This window comes from Lytechinus pictus, chromosome 1, assembly GCF_037042905.1.
Source record: "Lytechinus pictus isolate F3 Inbred chromosome 1, Lp3.0, whole genome shotgun sequence".
NCBI classification, from domain to species: Eukaryota; Metazoa; Echinodermata; class Echinoidea; order Temnopleuroida; family Toxopneustidae; genus Lytechinus; species Lytechinus pictus.
Window position 1 is genome coordinate 1,769,718 of NC_087245.1, and position 27,686 is coordinate 1,797,403.

The window sequence follows — 27,686 nt, forward strand, 5'->3', positions numbered from 1 at the left end:
GACGCCACGGAAAGTTGTGCACCCTTACAAATAAACCTATGCATAGGATTCACGTGTACTCTCGTAGAGAGTCGTTTTAGAGATGTTCTACTCGTGCTGTTTTCGTATTACAAATGACCAGTTTTCAATGATTTCTCCACAAGCTGTCAAAGGCATTACTACTCATCGAAACTTTATTCATTTCTATATTATTTTAAACTTTGAAAGTATTCTAAGATTTGCAAGATTTCTCCCCTCCTGAGATTGAGTAGACTACCCTCGTGATGTGATTGTGTCCCCCCCGACTTTGGTGTCTAGGGGTGTCTAGCCCTTGAACGTTTGATTTTTACTACAGTCAACTGCCGTGACTGGGTTAAGGTAGTTAGACCTCTTCCCACTCACGCTCTTTCAGCCAAAATGTCGGTGTTATTGGCAAATATGAAATCGTTCGCGTTGCAACTCTGACGAGACATCAATTTTTATTTAGCACCAGAAAAGTCATCGAAAGTCTCTCAGTATTTGTTTCAAGCTGTCCAATTACACTGCTTTCCTTCGGTTCAATCTACAACTCGTGGTTGATGCCAGAGTTAATTAAGCCTAAGGTGAGATTTATTTTTTCAGACAAAATTGCACTCGAACGAGTCATTCCAGCGGGAGCCTCCCCGCCGCTGCGGCGGAGCTCAAGATCGTAATCCACTCGCTCGACTCCGTCTCCGACCAAGACTCAAGAGTTAGCCAGCCCATACATTGTAGCGCCCAGGACTGAGGTTCCTAACGTTAGAGAGCAAAAATCATTGACAGTAAAGTGCCCAAATATCGGACACTTAAACATAATTGGACCAAAACAAAAAAAATACAATCAGTAGAGGCGCACGGCCAATATTGGAGATTATAAAATAGCTGTATTATTTCAAGCATCGCGATTGGTCAATACACGTCACATGACATCCAACTTTTTTTGTGCACTGCAAAGGTGTGCAACAAAAATTGACATTGCACGCTCGAGCAAACCAGTGCGGTAGAAGTCCAACAAAACTGTACTGTAGGCCTAACTTTTTAAAAAATTGTTTCTGTGTTGCTATTTTATAAAACAAATAATGCACTTGCTCTGTCGTGCATAAAAGTAAATGCAGAGAAAGCTCGGTTTCTTCAGATGGAGCACACTGGGCACTCGCCGCAAGCGGCTCGTGCTCAGTGCGACTCCTATCTAAAGAAACCTCGCGTGCTCTGCATTTCCACTAACGCACTAGGCTGCATGCATTATTTGTATACTGTCTCCAATGTGGGAGATTATCTCCAATATCAGAGACTTTTGTAAAGAATTTGGGTATCCAATTTCAGAGACAGTCTCCAGTTTTGGAGACCAATTTCCTTTGTTTACATTTGCTGCAAAAGGATTACCTTGGCGGCAAATAAAAATGTGATAAGCAGATTCCTCATGAAAAATTACCCCTTTTCACCGTCTACTTTAAAAATTCACCAGGATTTTTGTTGTCAATCACACACAAAACAAATGGGCTTCTGACCTCAGTGAGACAAAATTTTGGGTGGGAAAAATCATGCTTTTGTTGGTGTTGTTTCTTTTGTCCTTTTGCAAAGCAAGTCTCCAATGTGGGAGATTGTCTCCCCTATTGGAGAGAGTCTCCCATATTGGCCGTGCGCCTCTACTGACAATCATTGAATCAAATAAAAATGTTTCCGTACTAGTAATAGTATGATCAGGGGCACTCACACTAGTACGAGGTTAGTATATATATATACTAACTTACCGACGGAGCTCACTGCGCTACTCTCTTACCCCCTTTATAATGATATAAATCTTCTCTTCAACCTCGTGGTGATAGCTGACCCCGCCATAAACTTTTAAAGACTGTACTATTGACGGAGCTTATTGCGTTACTCTTTTACATCGTTTATGATGATATACATTTAATTTTCAACCTCGTGGTGATAGCGGATGCCGCCGTGAACTTTGAAAGGTCGTACTATTGACGGAGCTCATTGCGTTACTCTCTTACATCGTTTATGATGATTTACATTTTATTTTCAACCTCGTGGTGATAGCGGACCCTGCCGTGAACTTTTAAAGATCGTGCTACTGACGGAGCTTATTGCGTTACTCTCTTACATCGTTTATGATGATATACATTTTATTTTCAACCTCGTGGTGATAGCGGATGCCGCCGTGAACTTTGAAAGGTTGTATTATTGTTTTGAGGAGTTAATGAGTTCAAATATATTTGATATACCTTTCGTTACGGACTCCCGTTCTCCGAGAAGAAATATAAATCACGCATTATTCTTTAATTTCTTACAACCGCGGAAAAGAAAATAAAACAAAATAGAAGTCACAAACATCTCAGATTAATGAACGATCGATTTGGGAATGTTTTAAAATTGTTTTGAGGTCCTTACGAGTCAAAATAAATTTTGAATACCTTTCGCTATGAACTCTCTAAGAAATAAAATGACACGTCTATTCTGACAACAGCGGAAATGAAAATAAAATAGAACAGAATTCACAAACATATCACTAAACAGATCACTTGGATTGTGAAGCCTCTCGGCTTGATAGGGAGGTATAAACCGGGGTATAAATGATAGTCTTTAATAAAATTGTTGAAGATTCATAACATATTTGTAAAGAGTTTTGATGCAATATCGACATGATTTATGATATAAAGTCATTCTTCGAAAAGCAAAATGAAGCTCACAGCCAGAGCAAGTGATACCTCCTTCGTCATAAGGTACAAGGTACATTGCGTAATACCTTGGGTGACCCAGCTGGGCCAAGTCTGTCATCAAGACACTCAACAACAAATTGAGATAATCTGTCGAGATTTGCTGAACCATTAAATCAGGTAAACATGAGATAAAAATCGTTTCTCTTGGGACTCATTTGGGCAGCCACTGAGGTGATTTTAAAACATGAGCCACGCGAGCAATTGCTTTGGGTGTTGATGGACATTTCATTGATTTCTTTTTTAATCAGCGACTTTACAAATAAAAAAAATAATAATACACATTCTAATAACTTTTTAAATCTTTGATGGATTTTCTCAAACTTTCACAAATACTTATCATTATTTTTTCTCCTATCTTTACAATAAACTTTTTGTCAGGGTGAACTCCCCCTTTAATGTTTGGTCACTTGAAAATGACACCTACATATGGGCATTTTCACCACAGATGGACACAGAGGCAAAAAAATCAAGTTGATATTCATGTCAAATGCTTTATGTTTTTTAATAAAACAAGACCTGAAGTTTCTGAGACAAAAATTTTTCCGACTCTGGCAGCCAATTTTTATTTCAAAATGGCTGCCAAAGTATGGATACAAATTAGTGTTGAAAATAGTATATTGATACATATTTTGTTTTGACAGATTTTTAAAGAACAGGTTTGATCATGATGTTTTCGCCTGTGATTTAGCTTGCTATTATAACACTCTTTAAAATCCCACAGAAAGAAACACCAGTAATTCATTCATTTGATAAAAAAACATTGATGAAGTATGTGATATAGTATGTAATGTCAGTTACCGAAAACATGAACTTTTTTTTCTCATTTCCTGGAAAAGAGGATATATTATATGAAACTTGGCAGATTTCCTCTCTAGGTAACACCCCTCCCTTCTACACCGAAATTAAAGATTACCAATTAACAATGAAGCCATAGGGTACCATTAAATATATGTAATGTCAGTTACCAAGTGGAAAATGTAATGTCAGTTACCATGATAAAACTGATTACTGATAAAAATTGATTACCAATATTGAAATGCAAATATGTGGTCAATTTTATGGTGAAGAAATATTGTATACTTGTTATTTAAGTCTTTCACTTTAAAAGTCACACCCACCAGAAGGAGCTTGCTATTGACTTTTAAAAGGTATAGTTCACAAGGAATACTATATGAAATTAATGAAATTGTGAAGGAAGTTGCATTCCCGTCGTGCAAAAAAAATTACTATGAAATTGTTTTGTACATGCACTTACCAAGTACCTAATTGTTTGTATCAGACAATTTTTTGTTTGGTTTTCGGGGGGGGGGGGGGTAGGGGGGTAGGGGGTACTTTTCCCAACCTATTGCCTAAATCTGCAACATTTTTTAAGCTTAACATTGTGATGAAGGGGATTTCCAGGGTCCCTTTTTTAGTTTCTAGGATTCTTTTGAGCATTGCCTCGCTAAAAGTAAATTCCTGGTTTTTATACCTGTTAGTACTGTGGATGTGTGATACAATTTTGTTTTTGGTTTACAAGTATAGATGAAAAGTGAAATTTGACAGTTCTGATCAATGTTGCATGGATCTACTAAAACTGTGTTTTTTTTTCTAATTTACAAATAGTTCAGTTTCAGTTTAGAAGCTGGAGTTTATTTTTTGTTGACAGCTTAAAAAAGAAATTAACAAAGAAAATGATTAAACAAATTATGAAGAGAATTGAAATCCGACAGATATGAACAAGCATTGCTTGCACTGACCAGAATAGAAATCAATAAAACTACATGGCTGCATGAGATTCGGGGGAGGGGTATGTGTAGCCTAGGGGAGGAGACCCTTATTCATTTTGCCTTTTTTGAGGGGAGGGGGAGGTTGGAGAAGGAAAAGGTTTAAAAAGTCAATATAAAACTGATGAATATATTATGGGTATATAGTCAGAAAAATCCATGTGTACAGTCAATGCAATATTAAATTACTATAGGAAAACATGTAGCTGCTATGACCCCACCAACACCACCCCCGCGAGTAAGTAAAACATAAATTTCTTGTCTTTTGATAATTAAAAATGTGAAGTATGAAATTTTTTATGATTTTAAAAAGTGTAATGTCAGTTACCGTAATGTCAGTTACCAGCATGGTTGTGGAAAAATTATCATAGCCCCCAAAAGACAAAAACGAATTGTTTAATATTTTGACACATCTTAACCTAGTAACGGAGGTATATTTACATATTCAAATTATTACTCTATCTACTCAGGGACATGAGATATTTCAATTTTAATGAACACCCTGAAATTGCATGTCCTTTTGCGTAATGTCAGTTACCAACACATTTTTGCTTGCTGATGCGAAAAAAATGTGGTTACATAGGAAAACTTAGTATCAGAGTATACAGCAAGGTTCACTTTATTAACTCTATCAAAAGCAAACTCCCATCATTTGTTGTTTTAGAGATACACACAATGAAAGGTGTGAAAACATTGTGCCGTTTAATGTCAGTTACCGTGAAAATGCCCATATCATGAATGTGTTTTCAGTTGGGAAAATTTGGAAATATTCAAAATCACATCGTTTATTTCTACCATGTTTTATTTTTTCTCAGAAAATTGAGACTTCAGAAAGATCTCTTGGGACTCATTTGGGCAGCCACCAAGGTGATTTTAAAAAATGAGCCACACGAGCAATTGCTTTGGGTGGTGATGGACATTTCATTGATTTCTTCAATTCATATACAAAATAAAATACATTTAAGAAATATAAGTTTGATGTCTTTACAAATTGATAAATACCTTGACAACTTGATAAATTTAACACCATTTTTTCCCCTTAAGTGTTACAATAAAACACAATGTCAGACATCTTCCAATACATAATTATAAATAATATTGTTGATAATAATATGCATTAAGAATAAAACATCTACAATAAATTCAACATATTGATTTTTTTCCAGTGTCAAATATCAACATAAAGAGATTTTCCAAATACATATTGGCATGACATATCGATTAGAAATACCTAAAAATATATTTTTATGTATTTCTAATCGATAATGTCAATCATGCGGTCTCATGCCACCCCCGCCCCTAGATTATTAATTCAATAGAAGAAACTGTACACACATCATATGTGAAAAGCAATGCAAGAAATTATAGTCTGTTTTAGATTAAAGAATGAAAAATAAACGTTGAAAACAAGCAATTGGCCGTCAAACAAATAACATTAACTTTACATCTCGCTCCCGCGCCCGGGATCTCGTTTTTCTCCTTCCACAAAATCATGCACGCACGTGTCGCCCTAGCCCGACTTCCAGCAAGCTAGTCAACACTTATTGTGAGTAACTTGTGACATGACAGCAGATCAGAATGACATGAGAAATTGAGAATGAACATTTAAAAGAGTATTACTTAGCAAGTAATTAGGGGGCAAATTATGTGGAACAATTCATTTTAAAATAAAAATTTCTTGAAAACTATCGGAAAACGGTATCATGTAAAAATGGAAGGCTATGTCGCACCCGGGTAGCACCGCGGACAATTCAGTTCCAATCATACATTATAGCATGCATGTCCGGCTCGGCACGCTGGCAAAGCTAGTGAGAATGGCTCAGGCTTGGCTGGCTGGCTAGCCGGCTGGAAGTGGGAATGCGCCAGTTTCTATACATGGATATTTTCCGGTCATCAATAATAAGATCGTAGTTTGTCGGGGTTTGTCTGTTGCCGAAATGATTCTGAAACATTCTATACTTTTGAGGATTGATGATGAATGATGCAACAATTATTTCCGATGATTTTTCCCCACTTTTTATGATTTTTTTTTTGCCTGTGTCGCTCGCGTTTTGTGCGTGACGCATAAAGAGCTTGTGGAATTTACGTGTGTCGCATGCGACGCGTGTGTACTACACTGGCGAGAACGTTGCATGTGCGATAATTTTTAGAATACCACCCCTGGCGATGTTATAGCAACTACACCTAATTTCACCTTTAAGTTCTTTACATTATGAATTATGCAGAATTGCATCATGATACATATCTCTAGGCAAACAATACTCAATGCATATATTTTTGCCAAGCAGAGCATCATATCAATAGCTTTTGTTAAGAAAATCAGTACTTAGTTTAAAACCTTTAAACTGGACATGATTTCAGATTTAGATAATTCGAATGGGTATGACTAACAACTGGAAAAAGTGAGGAGTAACCCAATCTAGCCATATATTTTTGAGAGATAGGCCTATTTCATTATGCAGCAAATTGATTTTCACCCCTGTTAACTCACAAAATTTAAATTTCTCACTTTCTCTCTTTTCTTCAGACAGGTCTTGATTATTATTCTTGATTGGAAGACACAGTATTAGGACAGTATGAGGATCGCAATAGAGGGGTGTGGCCATGGGGAGCTTGATAAAATATATGAAACTATAGCATTTGCAGAACAGAAAGAAGGTAAGACTTTGATGAACCGTGATAATATAGGGGGATTAGAGGGAGACTGGAATCAATGAATTGAGATAAACCTTCAAAGATCATACATGTATATGATTTATGTCTGTTCATAAATACTCATGTTGCTACTCTCATTTTGTAATTTGTAAGTAAGCAGCAACGAATCAGTCATTGACCCATTAAAAATCATGCTGAAGCCTTTCTCGAAAATGTTTTCTAATGTAGCCCTGTTCCATGTTTAAAGTTTTTTCAACAACTTATTTAATGAATGTATTTTGGGATGGTACTATATTTTTAGAAAGATTTATTTTCTATGTCTTAATTTCTTCATTCACAAATTATACAAGAATTTATACTGACTTGTTTTGTAGGTAAAAAAATGTTGATTGTAATATATATCTTAGTCCCTGTTTATTTTTATCATTTTGTCACCTTTGTAATTTTTAAAGGGGAATTCATCCCGAATAAAAAGTTTTTTTAAGAGGAAAAAGAAAATCAGACAAATTGATAGGTGAAACAAACAAACAATAAGAAAGTTATGAATTTGTAAAATATTGGTAATCACTATACCCAAGGACACATCAAATTGGCCACATATGTGATGTTATACTGAGGTAAGGCAAGGACATATAGATGTATACTAATTACGCTAGAGTGCGGAGTCGCCATAGGCGCGCGTACTTAACGTCTGTGATTGCGCGGAGCGTGGTCGGCCATTGCTCGATAGGTCGAGATTTGCAAAAGTACCCGGATGTACACATAGCTCGTACTTGTAACGCTGTGAAAAAGGGTGCTGTCTCCGGCTTTTATCTTAAAGAAAAGAATCCAACCTCATATACAATTGAAAATATGAAAGACAAAATGCATCTCAATAAACTATTAGTGTGATTACATATGGATCAGCTATTGATTTGTCTTTTTACCTGAATTCTCGGGATGAAATTCTCAAATAATTTGCATCTACGATTACCTGTCCGTTTATAGGCCTATTATAATAATAGACAACATATTGATAACACATAAATAAATAAATAAATAGAAAAATAAATAAAAATAAAACATTAATAGTAAATTCAACATTTAATTCAAAAGACAGTTCAGCCCATCTTCTATGGATTTCCCTACCTTTGGCTTTAACTGTCATCGTCCTTTGGCAATTCCTTCATCCACATGATTCCATGTTCTCATCGACCAATTTATGTCGGATATAATTTTGTAATTTCAATTCAATTCATTTCACTTCACTTCAATTCATTTTTTAAAATTTCACTTCCATTCAAACATAATACAAATTATATAAATCGGATAGGCCCTCAGTTGCCAGGTATACTGACCTAATAGAGACATTTTAAGGACATGCAGTGCCATTAAACGGATATGTATCTCACTAATTAAATAATGCGAGCGCGAAGCGCGAGCTGAAAATTTTTAGACCTAAAAAGGGACATTATAAGCAATTTGTTTGTAATCATGATAAGTACCGGATCCCTAAAAAATTAAATGCGAGCGCGAAGCATGAGCTGAAATTTTTGTATAATTATATTGACACCAAACAGGGACATTTTAAGGACTATTTTTTTGGAATCCATTTAAAGCATAAATATCACACCATAGTCATCTAATGCTAGTGCCATGCTTTGCTGATTTTATTAGAATTACATCTCAACACATGAAGTCATTGTAATCATGATTAACATACGCATCTCACTAATCAATTATTGCGAGCGCGAAATGCGAGATGAAAATTTAGGAAATTAAGACCTGAAAAGGAGCATTTTAAGGCTTGTTTGTAGGAATTCATGAACGTATTTCACTAACCAAATGATGCGAGCGCGAAGCTCGAGCTGAAATTTTTGTATATATTGAACCCAAACATGGACATTTTAAGGACTATTTTTTAGGAATCCATTAAGAGTATACATATTTCACCATAGACATCTACTGCGAGTGTCAAGCGCTGCTTCGCTGATTTTGTTAGAATTACATCTAAACACATGAAGCACTTTTTGTAATCATTGTAATCATGATTATCATACGCATCTCACTAATCGAATACTGCGAGCGCTAAACGCGAGCTGAAAATTAGGAAATTCAGACCTGAAGAGGGGCATTCTAAGGCTTGTTTGTAGGAATTCACTAAGACCGTAAGTATTTTACTAACCAAATGATGCGAGCGCGAAGTGCGAGCTGAAAATCTTTATTATTCAGATCAGAAAAATTGACATTTTAAGGACTGATTTTAGGACTTCATGATGAAGAGCAAACACCTCACCATTCAACTAATGCGAATGTAAGCACGAACAGGAAATGTTTTATACTAAGACCTTTTAGTAGTCATGAAAAAGAAGCATAATATTATCACTATTACCTAAAACAATAATAACTCGAATTGCGAGGAAATATATTTGGTGTATATTGACTTAAAAACGGGAGGTTTTAGTACAACAGGATTATATATCTCGTTAAACTGTCTATGCGAGCATCAATTAAGGAACAATGAAGACACATGCCCTGAGCAAATAATGTTTCATAAAGTAATGAAAAAGAAACCGTCTTATGTAATACAACAGAACATAATATAATATAACATTATAATGAATAATAATTTCTTCGTTCCCACTACGTACGTTTCTCTTCCTTTCTCCCTCTTTTTCTCCCTTTTCCCTTTTCCCTTTTCCCGTTTTTTTTTTTTTTTTTTTTGCCAGACGATTGGGGGGGCACGTGCCCCCCCCATGCCCCCCCCCTGTAGTTACGCCACTGAAGTGATATATACGCATCCAAGCAAATGCACAATCAAAATAAAAGTATTCAAGTACAGGGGGTGCGACCGGACCCCTCCCTGAAGTGAAAATGAACAGTACATAATAAAATTTGATTGTGATTTTATGCATCCCCCCGACCACCACTTTCAAAATCATTCCGCTGCCCCGTAATAAACTGACATAATAATTTTGTTCACCCATGGAAATCGTATCATTAAAAAAAATGAGAAAATCAAATTCAGTATATACTTTTAAAATGACCAAAAAAAAAAAAAAAAGAATCTGCAAAACGCGTGTTTATATCTGTTTATACACATGCAGAGCCGAGAGGCCGGTGCCATGCAGTGTCAGGAAATCTTTGTCATTATCATGATTAAGTTAGTATTTCAAGCAACACGGTCACATTTGATTAACACAAATTCAAGACAGGTATTATATTTGAGGTTGAGTTAGGATGATCACTCAACAGCCGACAATTTGTAATATCTTATTCCAAGGATTTGTCAGTTTTACAATAGGCCTATAATTATTGTTTAATATGTTTGGTTTTCATACTCACAATTTTACAAAAGTTTTTATGATAAGTTGAAGTGTGCATGTATCTCTTTTGGGATATTATTATCAATTGGTTTTATACACTCAGTTGCAGTAATAATGTACTTCGTAGTATAATACAAAAATTTATTATATCCCCCTCCCGCTCTGTTTATTCTCTCCTTCTCTTCCTCCTTCTTCCTCTTCTTATTATTTGATCCTTGATTGTTCACATAAATATTGGTTCAATCATAGGATCACAATATCTCAGCCGGTTTGCCGATCAGCATGGTATTTCAGCCGGGGTGAATCAAGTCTATAGATTTTCCAGAAAATCAAAGTGAAAATCTTTGATTTTGCGTTAAACACGCATCGTAATTTATTTATCATGTTTACAAGGCAATACTGTAAACACAATTTCCCTCAATATTATAGGCCTCCTGTATACATTGCAAAATTGTACGACTGCATGCGCGCATTCGATATGCAAATTTTGCTGTCAACAAACTTTTCTACAATGATTTGCAAGTAAGAAAGTATAATATGATCGGATGGTTGCCAACATTGGAAATATAAATCATAAACTTATTCATCAATTAACTGGACCAATGTGTAAATCATTTTCAAATATTATCAATAAAAAGTCATTTTATGACTCACGAGTTATTGTGATGACGGTTACATCGACATTTAAATCCATGGGGAAAAGGAGTTATGCCCATATGATTTCTATGTGTAGATCTATACATGTATATATGGAAAATAAATTATAACAATTATTCTAAAATATGAAGAAATAAATTATCAGCATCATGGTTATTATGAAACTACTTGAAAAAATGCAATTATGTTTTCTATCAATACATTGTGTCTCAGATCAGGCGCGGATCCAGGATTTTCCAGAAGGGGGAGCCGGGGGTGGATAATTCAAAGGGGGGTACACTTGTGTTTTAACGGCATTTAACATTACAAATTTTAACTGTGCCTCTCAAAATTGGGGGGTCACGAGCCGGCTCTGCCCCCCTCCCCCTTAGATCCGCCAGTGTATCATACTGTAGACACTGCATGTGATATGGCCTGTAGGCTAAGTTAACTTTCTTGACTAAATTTCTGAGGTCAACTTGAACATGTTAAATTTGTTAATCAGGACTCCCTAGAACAATATGCCCAGGCCTACATGTTATTTTTAATATTCATCCCTTCCAAATCATTAGAAAGTCATATTAGTGTATCGAAATGTTATGACTAAAGCAAAAACAATTGGGGATGTATCATTGGCCTGTATATTATGCGCTATATTGATATAGGCATTTTTGTTCTCAGTTTTGTTAGATTTTTTGTTAATTTAAACTGTAATTCTGTACATTCAATACTATTTAACTTTTCCATCTGCTTTCGCGCTCATATGTCATCATTTTGTTCCGTTTCTGTGCTATCACAGTACATGGCCCATAGGTACTGTACGCGCATGGCAGGCTGCGAAGACCTATCGAGTAATGGCGGCCGGTCTCCGCGTAATCACAGCGATTTGACGAAGTACGCCCTCTAGCGTTATTAGTATACATCTCTATGGGCAAGGACTACTTTTCCATGTACTCCAATACATAAAATGGCTGAAATGTCATTAAAAGAAATAACTTCAAATTATTTTTTTCTTTCATGAAGACATAAAACAATATACTACCCGGGTTATATTTTAATACTGCCCAAGGGGAATAGGTACTTAGCAGAAAACCACAAATCCCTGATAATTCAGTACATGGCCTATGGGAAAGTTGTCCTTGCCCTTTTGTCATAATTTATTTCCTCAGTTGCCAATTTGGAATCTACATAGTCTTAGGGATCTAAATTTTTAAGCAGCCATAACTTTCTTATTGCTTGTCTGATTTCTTTCAAACTTTCACCATTCTCTTTTGTCAAATTTTCTTCTTTCCAATACAACATTGTATGACCAAGGCTGCTTTCCCCTTTAAATGAATGTATTTATTTTTTAGGTTTCAAAGTCGATCTGCTGTTGTGCTGCGGTGACTTTCAGTCAGTGCGTAATGAAGCTGATATGGAATGCATGGCTGTCCCAAAGAAATATCGCCAGATGAATACTTTTTACCAGTAAGTATGGTTTGGTGTGAACTGAATTGTGTGCCACTTCATGGTCACTCAAAGTACCCAATAAACTAGTCTATCATCAAAAGCCTCACAAAATTCTGGCAGTTAAAAAAAATCAACTGATTTCCAACAACTCTGGGAAAATGGAATGTCAGATACTTAACAAAGATTCTGGTATAATGCACTGCATGTGAGTTTCATTGTTAATTTGCTGTTTTGTTTTCTATTGTTCTGATTTATGATAGGAAGTGCGGTCTCATCCTCCCCACCAGCTTCAATTTCTTCAGATCCTTAGCACAGGTCTTTGATCTTTGTCCCATACTTGTATTCCGTATGTCTCATTAACTCTTAATTCCCAATTACATTCCCTTGTCACTCAGGTACTACTCTGGTGAGAAGAAGGTTCCAATCCTGACAATTTTCATCGGAGGAAACCATGAGGCCTCTAATTATCTTGCTGAATTGCCTTATGGAGGATGGGTGTGTCCAGGAATCTACTATTTAGGTAATTATTGTCTACCATCCAGTACGATTTGCAAATAAGAATACAGGTACACACTTTTTCATTATTTTAATACGATATTCTGTAGAAATTATAATGATCAGCAAATTTAGAGTTTCTGGCGTTCCATACAATTTCTAGCATATATGGCGGTCTATATTTCGTGTAGCGCTTGGATTAAAGTGCTCTTGTAGCTTCCACATGCATGTTTTGGTATGCATTATAGGTGATATCATTTTGTGTACATGCACTTTATATCACCTCTCGCTCCTCTGCAGTGTGCGAGCACCACACACTGCAGTACAGTGCCAGCATGGTCTTGACCAGCTCCACTAGAGTTTCGGCAGGGAATACAGCTAGCTAGTGCTCCGCATATTATGCTGTACCCTGAACTTGTGAGTCACTACTGCATGGAATTTCAGTGGTTCAAAGGAAGTTTAATGCATAAATCTGTTAATAGTGGCGTCCAATCCAGCAAGTACAGGAGGAAAGAAACAATCCAGAAAACGGTGCCTTGAGTTGGATTACTCTGAGAAGTGGGATTTAATTGTGAAGTCTTCAAGACTTTGCGCAGAAGCGGTGCACTTTACTGCGGCAGCCCGAACACTTCGCGTCGACGTCCCCGGGGCTACGGTTGCTGATGCACTGTGATTGTACTGACTTAGCATGTGGTCCTTGAACCACCTTTGTTTTTGTTTTTACCAATCGTAGACATCAATACTACAAGTGAAAAGCTTGAACAGCATGAGACAGAAATACGAATTGTCAAAATATTCATTGTGTTCATTAATACAAAAGTGGTGTCAACATTCATACTTTGTATATCTGTAGGGTATGCCGGTATCGTGAACTATGGTGGTATTCGGATTGGCGGACTATCTGGTATCTATAAGAAACATGACTACAGGAAGGGTCACTTTGAGAGACCTCCTTACTCACAAGATGAAATGCGGAGTGCATACCATGTCAGAAACCTAGAAGTTTTCAGATTAAAGCAGGTTGGTTTCTCTGAAATATTTATCCAAATCCCGATGTTATTACATCTAAATTATGAGAGAGAGGGTGATAATCTGTGTAGTGGTTTCTAATATGGTATAGAATTAAAGTAATGGCAGGGAGGGTAAATGGTGCAAGACTGATTACTCTGACATGAATAGACCCTTAAAAGTGATCTTGATAAATGTTCCATTTATATCAATTGTTTTGAAATTTCACTTATGATTTGTAGCAACTTTTCCCTTTTACTTCCAACACCACTTTAGGCTGCTGGGGCAGCAGTCCCCCTACAGGCCTTCGCAACATCTTTATGTGTGTGAATTACATTTTTGGAACACCATGCAAAGCCAATCAATATTAATTTCCTTGATGCTTTTGACTTTTAGTAAAAGTTCTTTTAAATTGTTATCCAAGCATGCAACTATTAAAAGTGAAAAACAGAAATGCATAGTTTTTAAGCCTGAGTCGAATCGATTTTAAAATCGGTGCTCGATCGATGTCATCGAGCGCCGGTGCAGATTTTGCAAAATCGGTGCATCGAAAAAAATATGTCGGCCGGCTGATTCGTTTGGTTCACACAATCAATCATCAAAATAAACAGAAATGTCCAACTTGACTACTAGTACTACTTACTTGATTTGTATTCCCCCCAAAATGAAACCGATTGTGTAATTATGATGCCTATTCACCATTAATTTGAAGTTTATTTCGATCATAGTTCGAGTCTTACTCGTCTGCTCGTGCCGAGATAATTTATGCACGATGAATTCATGAATGGAAATCATCGATCGTGCAGCGCATGTGCTGTACTGTGCTTTAATCAAAACAGAAAATGGCCGGAAAATTGACGCAATCAACGTAAAATAAACCTTGCTATCATGAACAATATTAATATCATGACCATAGAACATTATTTAATCGTAATATTTGACAATGATTTGCATATGATAATCATTAATATGAATTTAGAGCTTGATGTGAAACGTTTGTATTTCGTTTCAATTTTCAATGACGGACATCACATGACGATCGACTTGAGCGAGTGCACTTGTCTAAAAAAAAAATTATCACGTCAGGATTGATTCTCGAACATTGTCAACATGCAGAAACTTTTTCAAGATCGTAATATCTCCATATAATAACATTTTACATGACAAAACAGAGAAAATTGCGTGATATTTTTTTTCCATCAATTTGAAGCTAATTTGTGCCCAACTTCGGGCTCTGATTTTCATGAATGGAAAATATGTCCTACGTCAACAACGCGCATGCGCATTGTGCTTCTTTTTCTTGGAGCTAGCTAGCTCCGGAGACGTCCAGGCCAGAGATGGAATAAAAATAAAAATAATGCCATTATAATACTATAAATACTTCCATATGAACATGACATGCTTTGCTGACATTGTCAATATCTTTAATATGGCCATAAAATCTTATTAAATCGTAATTATTTAACTTCCAATAATAATTTATATGAATTTATTGCTCGATCCGAGACATATTTATTTCGATCGCATGCTCTTGTCTTGTGTCTAGAATTAAAAAAATATGGATTATCATATCAGGATTAATTCTCGAACATCGTCATTACTCATATTTCACAATCTTTCCTCACAATCGTTATATCAGCATTGAATACCAATTCAAATGACCATCCAGAGAAAATTACGTATTCATTCCCGTAAATTTGGAGCTCATTTTGGATCTAACTACACAATCTCAGGCAAGTTACAGTGCTCCCGCTGGTTGCACTTTTTCGCTGGACGGGGCTGCGGGCGAGGCTGGTGTGTGCGAGTCTGGACCGCGAATGCTAGTTGACCGAAAATTGTTCGGATCGACTCTGCGTGATTCATGTCTTTGATATTGTTTCATTTTAAACTTATATATTGTCATCTGCAAATATCATTGTTGATGATATTTTGGGAAGAATCCTGCATTGGTCCCCGGCTTTTTTGTGTTTTGTGATCATGGAAAATACAAACGAACTTTGCTCTGTCATCTGCTTGTGCAACGCTCAGCCAGCGCATACTGTCAGTGCATGCAATGCGTGCATAGCGCATCGACGCGACGGCCGGAGCAAAAAAAATATTGACTCGATTTTCCCCGCCGCGCCTTCAAAATTTGATTCATCGATGTTCGATCGAATTAAAGCTGTCGAACACCAGTTTTCAAAATAATCGATATGACTCAGGCTTAATAGTTTTAGATACAAACATGTCATTACTCTTTTTTGGCGGGTTGCACGCATTACCAACCTAATGTTAACCCCAGAATGAAAAAAAATGGCCCTCATTTGTAGTTCTTACCTCTTATCTGTCAGGGGTAAGATTGTTATTCAAATATCCAAAACTAGAGATTGTTTCTTCAAGAGAAAAATCGTTTTAGGTTTGAACTGTCTTGTATATGAATTTGAAGATCATGATGAAGTGTTAAAATGATTAATTGTCATTAAGACTTCTTTCAAGGACACTCAAATAATTTAAATAAGTTTGTTCTTAAAAAGGGAGATCTATTTTGTGGATGAATAAGATGTAAGTCAAATATGTCAAATTTATATTCTGTTGCAAGTGCCTAGTAAGTTTTTGAGATATGTTTGTCAATGTTCTCTCTAGTGCTAAAATCTCAAAATATAAATTATTTGAATTCATCAAATTTTTACTTCATTAATATCCTACCACACAGATTCAGCAGCCCATTAACATTATGATGTCACATGATTGGCCTAGAGGCATATATCACCATGGTGACAAAGATGACCTATTCCGCAAGAAGAAGTTTTTGGTTGAAGAAGTAAAGAGTAACACATTAGGTAAGGAATTCATTTTCTCACGTTTTCCACTTTCACTAAGCTTTTGATATTGATCAGTGTTTCTGTCATTTGGAACCTAGTAAAGGTGTCTTTTTAACCAGTGATTAATTGAAATTCATAATACTTGCTGTTAGGGAATGCAATTCAGTGGATTCACAATACTGAGACAATCTTCCATGATGTCAATGACTGCTTGTTAAAATGGGACTTGTATCTCAAAGGTTTGCAATCTTGACAGGTCTTGCTATAATTAAAACTCTACTACTACTTGCTGAGTCTCGATGCTGGTTTGAAATGCCCCCTCAAAGAAATCTAATAAAGTTATATTTTGAATGGTTGCGTTTAGAAGTGCATTCTATGCCCTTATCATCAAATGAGATTGGTGGAGTACAGGGTGGAATTGCCAGTCACCTATAGGGGTAAACTGTGTCTTGTGTTTCTGAAAATTATGGGTACAGTGGATATTGCTATTTTTTGTATTTGATCACGTTCAGAAGATTTAAATTATCATTCTTAAGGGTATTTGAATAATAAGACTGCAGCAAGAAAATTAGTTTTTGTTACTACATGTATTTCATTTTGAAGGGATTGTTTTTTCTCATATACCTTGTGGCAAGACTGCCCATTTTATCCCCGATTCAGCCTGACATGTGGTAAAACAAATAATGTACACATAGCTTTTAGGTGAAATATAATCAAAAGACCCCCAACCATATTTGTCATGCATTAATGTTTTTGTTTTGATATAAGTGCTTCAAAAGCTTCAACACTTATAATGTACATTTTAATTGTTCTCCAGAGTATATCCAACTATACCATTTATTATTTCTGAAATAGAAATATTTGGAGAATCAAGACATTTTAATCTCCAAAGTTTTTTGTTTTTTCTTGATACAGGTAGTCCACCAGCTGAAGAGTTGCTCCATAATCTCAAACCAGACTATTGGTTCTCAGCTCATCTTCATGTAAAGTTCTCTGCTTTGGTGGAACACAAGGTAGTTTATTAGCCCCTTTTTCTTTTCTCATACAGTATAGTACAGATACATTGTGTGGAAGTCAGGGAGTTTTCATCATTGAGAATTGCACTGTTGAAAAAAATCTGATAAAAAAGTTTTCATTGTAATTCAAAAGTCTGATAAAGTCTATATAAGAAGTTGCAGTGTAGCATTTGCAGACCTATTAATTTGTTAGTTATTTTACAAAGATACATACTAAATGAATGAGAATTTATGCATTCAACTGTAATTGGCACAGAAGAATGCGGATCCATCTTTCAAATGAACCCCATTCTCAGTTAATTTTTTTTTTTCAAGATGGCAATGAATCTGAAGCAAGTTCAGAGATAGCAAGAGTTCACCTTACCAGTGTATTTATTGTGGTGTTTACCGTAGCATGTGTTGCACACAGATACAATGTTTGCAGTGGAAACAACCATGCCAATGTTTTGATATTCAACCTCTCCAATTTCGGTAAAATTTGGATAGTATTTATCAAATCAGGTATAGACAGTCATGTAAATTGTACTGTCCTTTGTATTTCAGGGTGATGATGGCTCTGTCAAGAAGACTACTAAGTTTCTTTCTACAGATAAATGCCTACCGGGCAGGGATTTCCTTCAGGTAATGTACAGTTATATCCATTTTAGTATATTGCATTTGACCCTTCTGATAATAAATTATTTGTGGCCAAATCTCATCTTTTACCATTTATCATATTGCTGTAAATGTTTGCTTTCTCTCCCCCTAACACCCAACCCTGTATCCTGATATTTTCAATGAACTAAGCGTTGGTTAATTTCATCTCACCATTATTTATAATCCATGTTGCTCTTTAGACAGTACCCTTTTTTGAAAAAGATAATTCATTTCACAGAGCAGATTGCAATTGGTATATCTAGTGTTAACAATGATTACCATTGCTACAATGAGATGGGTACTGCAGCAGTGTAAATTCTTTGTATGAGAATGTGGATGTCAATTCTAAGAATTTCCTATGTGATTGGTTATGCCTTCATTCATTTTAGATTTTCTTTACATTGTCCAGTTATCTGATATTGCTGCAAATTGCCATTTTGATGACACCTGTCTCACAGAAATTCAAAAAATGGAAGTGTTAATAGATTTCTTTAAATTCTTAGAGAAATCTGAGAGGCCTGAATCAGCCAATAGTTCTGTTCTATTTCTTGGTTGGTATATATGTTCAGGTGTACATTTTTATTTTTTTTTAATGTTTTCTTTCGAATCCTTGAACTCCCAGAGAAATCTGAGAGGCCATTTTAACATGAACAGTGACGTGGCTCTCTCTACAAGCAACTAATAATTTTTTAATAATCATCATTCTGTACTCTTGGGTTATTGTTTTAATTATTGTTTTTCATTGCACACTTGTAGATTCTTGAATTCCCAGAAAAGTGTGAGAGGCCATTTGAGCTGAGCCTCGATACTGAATGGCTTGCTGTCCTTCAGGCGACCAATCATCTACTGACGACTTCAAGGGATATTGTTCATATGCCAAACCCTGGCTACTTCTCTAAGTAAGATAATGGACCTAGTTCACATAACAAAGGGTACAAATATTCAGAGATGTGTCCTTAGTGCACTAATCTGCATTGTCAGTCACATTATCTGACTCTAAAATATCCTGAAAATATGGTCATATGTATTTGCAAGGCTGTCTTTCATATGATAAAGTTTACATAACACTGTCTTGTGACAAGTATGTTTAAAGGGAAAGTTCACCTTAACAAAAAAAAATTATTGCAAAAATAGCAGAAAATATAGTTTAAAAATATTGGTGAAGGTTTGAGGTAAATCCATAAAAGAATGAAATAGTTATTAGAATTTTTTTTCATTTGTGGCGTCATATGTAAGGAGCTTTCCCATGTATCGTATAGTAAAAAAAATCTTTGAATTGTCATTTTCTCAGAAAATTGAAAATGGTGTTATTGTACCTTCAGTATATCAACAACAAAAAAAATCATCACAAACAATTAAAAATTGAAATTAATGCTTTTTATATTGCATAACCAAAGAGGTTATATGACGTCAGAAATTTTACATTCATCAAAATTAATTCAGGCTTCATCTTATTAGTCAGTGTTGAAGTATTTTTAACGGGGAACATTTATATAATTTCCTTGTTTATAATAGGTGGGATTACAGTGTGGATATGGAACAGCTAGCAGCAGTGAGAACTGCATTTGGAGATGATCTCAAACTACCAGACTCCTTTGATCAAACAGTCAGGGTGTATGACCCCAACAATATAGAAAGGAATCCCAAGCAACCTAATCTCATGATCAACCCTCAGACTACTGCACTATGCTCTAGACTACAGATTACAGACCCTTGCATCGTTCTCATGGGTGGGTCTGAGCCAGGTGAACTAGCTGGGCCGATTCTACCACCTCAAGATGAAACACACTCCGATGACGGCAATGATGCAGATGATGACACATCAGAGTCATCCAGAATTCTCTTTGAGAGTTTCATTGACTCTGAAGCAGGGGCAAGTTTCTTGGACCTGTCTGTGAATGATTCAAGGAGAAGCAATAATTCCTCCAGGATGTCCATTGATCCAGAGTCTAGTCTGAACCCCGAGGAAATCTGTCTGAGCGATGATGATGATGGTGGTGTGGAGAAAGAACAAGATAATGGTGATGGGAACATTGTGGTTGGAGGGAAAGCTGCAATTGATTCCCCATCAAATGTAGACTTCACTCCTTCTCCCATCAAGAGAACTTCACTATCTCTTCCAATCATTACTAAAACTCCAAGCGTTCCATCCCCTTCATCCGGTCTTGACAGTAATGTTCTGCCGGCTAAAGACGAGCTGACAAATAAAATTCTCTTTGATGAACTTGATGAAGCAAAGGATCGAATTTCAAGCATGGATGGTGAGGTTTCTTCATTTGACTCTAGCACGCCAAGACATGGTCAAATAAAAAGAAGGAATTTAGAGGTGTACACATCTTCATCCCGTGATGCCTCAGATGAGGCTAGCATCTCGGACGATACTGACCGCAGTGGTGTCTTGAGCGATGATTCAAGACCAGATGTTATAACCATTAAAGGGGGGAGCGGTTCAAAAAAATTTAAAAGAAGGAATGTTGCCATATATACATCTAATGAGGATGACTGATATTGAAAGCTAATTTTGCCATGTGCAATTGACTATTTTGTATAATTGTCAGCAATTGTGCAACTATAACAAACATTAGGAAGTTTTCACTGTGTGGCATATAGAGGATTCAAGAACAGAAAAAATGTATTGCCCTTCATAACAAAGAACAACTAAGCAGTATTAGTCAATAATTGGTGGATCCAATCAGCAGTTTAGTCCTGGATTCTGGACAAAACATATTTACAATGATATCGTCAGCTCCAAAACTTTGGACAAAATTGCTGCTACAGTTCACCATTTTTGGACAAAGACCATCCAGCTTTTCTTTGTCATTTGACTGTTTTTCAATATAATTACTGTGTTCCTGAACCCTCTGTACATACTGGAGCGAAAACTCCATATACACTTTCTTAAAACCAATTGCTTCTTATGAAATTTTATATTGGTGCTTTTAAATTTCCTCATTTTTGTACATTTTAAAATGTAAATAATAATTGTGAGTACATTTTTTTACTATGTGTATAATATGGAATAATCGGGGAATTTTTTATTTGACTTCTACATTTTTATTCTTCCAGGAGGAAAGCGGTTTTAAGAATTTCAACGAAGCTATTAAAGATTAACTTGAAGAAGGAGAAAATTATCCCAAATACACAAGTGAACATATAGAAGACTTGAAAGCAGGAACTATGTGCTGTTTTGAATATATCCCAGCTGTCCAGAGAATAGTGATAACTAATCTATTATCAGTGGATAGTGACATTTATAGATAACCACTGTTTATAGTCTTGAACAGATAATCTTTACCAGAATCTGCATTGAACTTGACGTTTTAAAGGCAGAAAATTTGAAAATGGAACAACCTTGTTTTGCCTCTTCAAATTGCATGTTTGTGAGGAAAATTATGTGATCATCCCCACAATGCCACAGCCCAACTTATCTGTGTAGGCAGTATTGATTTCTTATTTCCACTGACAATACAATACAATATTGCAATTTGTATTGCACTCTTTACATTTACTGTATCACATTGCTTTACAAAGAAGAAAATACATGTACTCACAGAAAATTATGACAGAAAACTACATACGTTAATAAAAAATACTAAACTATTAATAAGAAGTGTCTTTAAGGACCGCTGGAAAGCACCCAGAGATGACAATTCACGGATGCAACGAGGGATCTGATTCCAGAGGCGTGGCGCGGCAGTAGCGAACAACCTGTCCCCAAATGCCTAATCTTTTTTCACCTCTCCTCTTTTTTATTACATTCATCAGTCTTGAACATTTTCTCAGTAATTTATAAATCACCAATTTCATCTTTTTTATCATGTATTAAAAGCAATGCTTTACTGTAATATTGACTATTTATTATCTGGTAAATTGGTATGTGAGAAAATCTGTATGAAGTCTTATTTTGATATGATGCCAGCTACATTTTTAAGTGATCTCATTCAGTGACACAAGTTATACCCCTTCTGCTAATAAATGTGCATTTTACTTTATGCTTCAACTCTTCAAAAGTGGTCCATAATTGAGCAGATGAACTAATTACATTGTGATTATTTTGTTATGATCCTGTGACAATTTCTGCACAAATCTGAACAGGTTATTGTACACATACCTCTTTTAATTTGGACATGAACTGAAAAAAACTTTATTCGTCTTTTGAGTTTTTGTCTCCTTGTTTAAAAATAAAAGTTGCTTGCCTCTGCAAAATGATGTTATACTTCTTATGCCATTGAATTTGTACACAAAGATTTTGCTGAGCTTTTCAAGTATGAATGAGCCATTGTATTAGTCTTTGATTTCCCTTGGAGATTGTTCAGGCAATTATATTTCTGGTGACTGAAATAGATGATATCCAGAGTTTTGTAGTATATATAGTCTGTACAACCTGATTATGTAAATGATTTTAAATACCGTATAATGTAAGCATTTTAACATCGGATCTACAGCAAATTTGAATTTGAAATGTACAGGATTTGATATAATATGAATACACTGTATTTCAAGTTTGCACCAACAATAACGGTCAATTCATTTATTCATTACAGACAATCACTCCACTGATGTAACATCACTATTACTCAGAATCTAATAATATACCTTTTCTCAAACAAGAAGTTTCAAGGTGTATTTCAAATAAATATTTCTATATAGCTATTAATATTAGGAACCTTATGATAACATGATTTAAAAGGGGGTAGTAACATGCAATTCCCTTCCAAAGTCAAATTTTAGCTCACTGTATTGTTAGGCATCCTTCATTTCAGAGTGCTCTTTCTTTTCTTTTTTTTACTTCTTTTTTTTCTTACTTAATGATTGAAATGCCATCCTTCAAAATTGAATGGTCCTACTGAAAATTGTCTGTTGACCTCAATTCATTTACAGATGACCCTGCTGACTGTCAGATTCAGGGAAGTGTATTTAAATATTCACAAACATGTTGGCCAACAGTGCACTTCTAAGAACTTGCCACCGGAAATGGAAGTTGTCAGTTCTGGTATGGGGAAGAATGTACAAGGATTTGAATATTTGTTAGATACAATATTCTTGAAGGCTGCAAGAGGGTAACCTCATTGCACATTATATGTTAGTCATAAAATTGATTTCCTTTTATGTACATCCGTTACTTGGTAAATACCAATTGATGTCATATTCTCCATACAAACATGATGATGCAGAGATGGGGTGAGAGTTGCATATAAAAAAAAAACTAGACAAATGATTGGAGGGACGACTGACTGTTCAGACACTGTCTTGACCCTCTGACCTTGTCTAATTTGAACACTTTGATGTGACAAATGATTTGAGAGGTAAACTACTACATGTATTAGCACACAATGACTGGCCTTGTCTTGTCAACTCGGAACGTTATTGTGCCACTGTTATTCCTTTCTTTACTTCCAGTATTATACATCTCCTGTAGAGAGGCCATGCAAGAACTATTTTCCCTTGTGACTAGGATATCTTATAGTGGACCATTATTGATAAATCAAGACCCTGTAGAGATTCAGATTTCTTGGAATCACCAGTGATTGGAGGTTCCACATTTCCCTCTGGATTTTGTGCTGATCAATACTCTATTGTTAAGGACATGAAGGAAGTGTCTACTTTTTCTAGTATCAAGTCCCATTTTCATGAATAATTTGTATAGTGTTTGCTGTCAGTTTATTTCTTTATTAGATTATTTTTATGATTATTCATTTCTCATTTTATTTGTCTTCCAAATTCTGTCCATAATGTTTTCTTTTTTTAAAATTATGATTATACTTTTGAAAGCCTAAACAGTCCAAATGCAAGAGATAAAATTCCTCCTTCACATGATCAAGAATGTGGGGTAAATTGTTTTATGAGATATTCTGCTGTCCCATGACCAAAGGAAGCAGCTGTTAATCTTTTTCCTGAAAAGGGCCATCCAAATTCCTTGTCATAAGCAAACATATGCCCACAAAAAGGATGCATCGTATTCTATGAGCATTGATAAATTCTTTGCCATGGAAACCATGCGAAGTTACCTCATGATGAAACCAATGTTTAATCTCAGAGGACTTTGACAACATCTTGACCATGTTACAGAAATCTTAGCATTGATATTAAATTCTTCCATAATGAAATATCATATTGCTTACAATCAAAATCTAGGATTCCATGTAATTTACAATGAATCATGGCAATATTAATAGTAAGTTGTGATTAATATTTTGTGAAGATACAATGATCGGTCGAGTTAAACCATCCCCATTATGTACAGTTAGCTAAGGATCTCTGTGGCAACCAATGTGTATTAATGAATTTGATACTTGGCAAAATGCATTTCTTTCATTTTCAATGTCACTCTGTAGAAATGAGTTGTCTGTACTCTATATAAGCCTAAATAGTTACTTTTATTCACTGTGCATTTTTCTTTCAGGTTAAAATAATTGGATATTTCCGATTTGATTTATTTTATTTATCCTTGTCCTTCAAGATACCAATGGCATGCTGCATTTCTATACAGTTTCATCCACACATGAATTTGTCCTTTTCTTGGGAATTGTTTTTTGCTGATATCAATTTTGGGGATATTCTCATGAAATGTAAATATAAAAAAAACGATGAAACACAAAAGCCAACATTTTTTATTTTATTTTGTGTATCGCCATTGAAATGAAAGTATTTAGTTCTAATATGAGAGAAGGTTTTGATGTTCTGAAAAACCCGAGAAAAAAACCCACTCCCATCCTCTTCCCAATAAATAGGAAGTGTTTGTGTGGAATCCCTTACATTTTTATATGGAATCACTTCCCTTTTTATATAACTACTAGTATGTATTCTGTATTTCTCATTCTTTCTCTTGCATTTTGTATCTCATCATTCCCGATCCAAACTTATCAATGATGCGATGGAAATGGTGTCAAAGAGAGGGTGTCATGTTTGTTTCTCAATGATGGGGATAAAGTGGTAGGGTTGCTGCAGCAGGGGTGATACTTGTAGTGTGAGAGAGCATTGATGGTAGTTACTGAGGATGCAGTGGTGGGACTTCTACTGGTTGTACACCACGGAGGAGCCATGGTGTAGTGGTTCTGACTCGCCTTGTAAACAGAGGGTCGTGTGTTCGAATCCCTCCGCGGTCTGGCATTCTTTGGCAAGGCGTTAATCCACACTTTGCCACTCTCGACCCAGGTGCTAAATGGGTACCAGGTAGGATGTGAAAGTCATTGTAGCTTGTCTAGTACTGTGTGTGCCTCACTGGCGACTGACTGTAATACTCCCCAGGGAGTGGAGGATGTGCATACATCGTGTGTGGGAATGACTGATTGAATCCGATGACCGGGGTAATAATATATCTGTAAAGTGCTTAGACACGTCGTTACGATGTAGTAAGCGCTATATAAAAGCGGTTTATTATTTATTATTATTGTATTATGAAAGTGATGTTAGTGGTAATGGAAGCTACATGTAGAATGCAGTGATTTTGCTACTGCTGGTGTTGAGGTTGTTTGGGGGTAGCACTAATTGTTGGGAATGCAGTGGTGGGGGTTACAGGTGGTGATGAATAGCAGTGATGGTAGTGGTGGTGGTTGTTAGGAACGTAGTACTGCTGCACTGCTTGTGTTGTTAAGGTAGGCATGGGAGCAGCACTCGTTGGGAATGCAGTGGTAGGGATTTGGGGGTTTGGGGATGATTGCTATAGTTTTGATGGTGATCGGTGAAGCAAAATCAAGAGATGTTGATTACAATACAATGTTTATGATTATTTTTCGCACAAAGCTTTTGTGATAATGGCAACAAAGAGTCACAAAGCTGTCCTTCTAGGCGACCGTTGGTTTCTATTAAAGGCAACAAAATACCAAACTTATTTTATTCTAAATGTCTTAATGCAGATAAGAAGGAAATGAGACACAGTGTAAGAAGCCCTACATGTGTTCAAATGACCTATAGTATCTTGCATTTACTACCAGAAAAATATGAATGACCTATATTATATATTTTAAAGGAAACAAGGAGAGGAAGCAAGCCGTTCATGGATAAGAATAAGATTCTAGGCCTATCTTATAGAACCCGCGATATTTTGTTCATTAACTCATACACATTTTCAAAATAAGCGGGTATTATTCATGTATGAGTAAGTTGATCGTGGGAAAAAGTCACATGTTTATTTTAATAAATAGGGGAATATTATGAACGATGATACCTGATAAGAAAGGGATAATAATATGGTATGCTATGAATGGGAAGGATATAAAGGCAATGGGGCAAGGAGCGAAAGAGTGATTATGAAAAGACTGTCCAGTAGCATATCTATGCTTTCATGTGGCGCAAGACAGGCAAAAATGGGGGGGGGGGGACCCGGCTGAAACGGGAAGGGAAAGACGAATATTGAATAATCAAAACAGCCATCAAAGTGATATAGAAGGGAACAGCTTCGACGCAGACGACAGCTTCTGCTAAAGTGGCTCGATTTCACCGATAACCCTGGTTGTCAGATGTTATATAGATGGAGCTCAGTAGCACTTCTAGCGTTATTTTCCTTACAGTTTTCTTACTATTATTCTGATAATGTCGGAATCAAATTGAAGTTGAAAATGAAAGATATAATATTCGAATTACAATATATGCATTATTCAAATACAACCCGAGGAGATGGTGAGAAGTAAAGGCTTGAACTTTAAGGGTTTCAGAAAGATAAAATGATAGATATATACGCGAAAGAGAAAAAAAGAATGGAGAGAACTTAATTTAGAGCCGAGACAGGAATCAATATTTTCTTTAGTGTGGGCAATTTGCAATACATGTATTTCCATCATGTCCATGGTGTGGGAGAGAAAGAATGAAATAATATTCAGAAATAACTAGTAGACGGGAGAAGAGGAAAGTAAGGAAATTCCTTTAAATATGAGAGGTGACGAAAAGTGCGTCTCGGGTATGAACGAACGAAGCCATGCAAGCGGGGACCAAATTTTCTAAAAGGGGGTAGACGGTATCATAGGGGTCAACTTGCATGTATTTCGTGCAACCATCATTACTCAAAGTGGTTTTTCATTAGGTTAATTGTAGTGTTAGGAAGTCGGTAGAGGGGAGTGCAATTACTTGTGATGTCCCAAATATTTACGCATGTCAGTTACCTTGACGCTGTTAAAAGCGAAGTGACCTATTCGACAAGTATATGCTGATCTTTAATTTGCTTCTGCGTGTGATGCATAATTTTCCTTTTCTCTTGTAG

At 35.9% G+C, this 27,686-nt stretch overlaps 1 protein-coding gene across 5 annotated transcripts; it reads left to right on the forward strand.

Annotated features, from left to right (window-relative positions):
- Positions 1–25,283, forward strand: LOC129255676 (lariat debranching enzyme A-like). 5 transcript variants are annotated; one of them, XM_064104524.1, is made up of 11 exons: positions 21–581; positions 7,021–7,147; positions 12,438–12,552; positions 12,930–13,054; positions 13,883–14,049; positions 16,730–16,856; positions 17,754–17,851; positions 18,398–18,475; positions 19,247–19,389; positions 20,006–20,751; positions 21,557–25,283. In XM_064104524.1, exons 2-11 carry the CDS (start codon positions 7,066–7,068, stop codon positions 21,571–21,573), a joined length of 1,698 nt encoding a protein of 565 aa, XP_063960594.1. In that variant the 5' UTR covers positions 21–581; positions 7,021–7,065; the 3' UTR covers positions 21,574–25,283. The 5 variants fall into 5 exon arrangements, with proteins under 5 accessions (XP_063960393.1, XP_063960438.1, XP_063960594.1 ...); XM_064104461.1 differs by having other exon boundaries at positions 37–581; positions 7,017–7,147; XM_064104323.1 differs by lacking the exon at positions 21,557–25,283 and having other exon boundaries at positions 1–581; positions 7,017–7,147; positions 20,006–21,463.
- Positions 25,284–27,686: the final 2,403 nt, after the last annotated feature.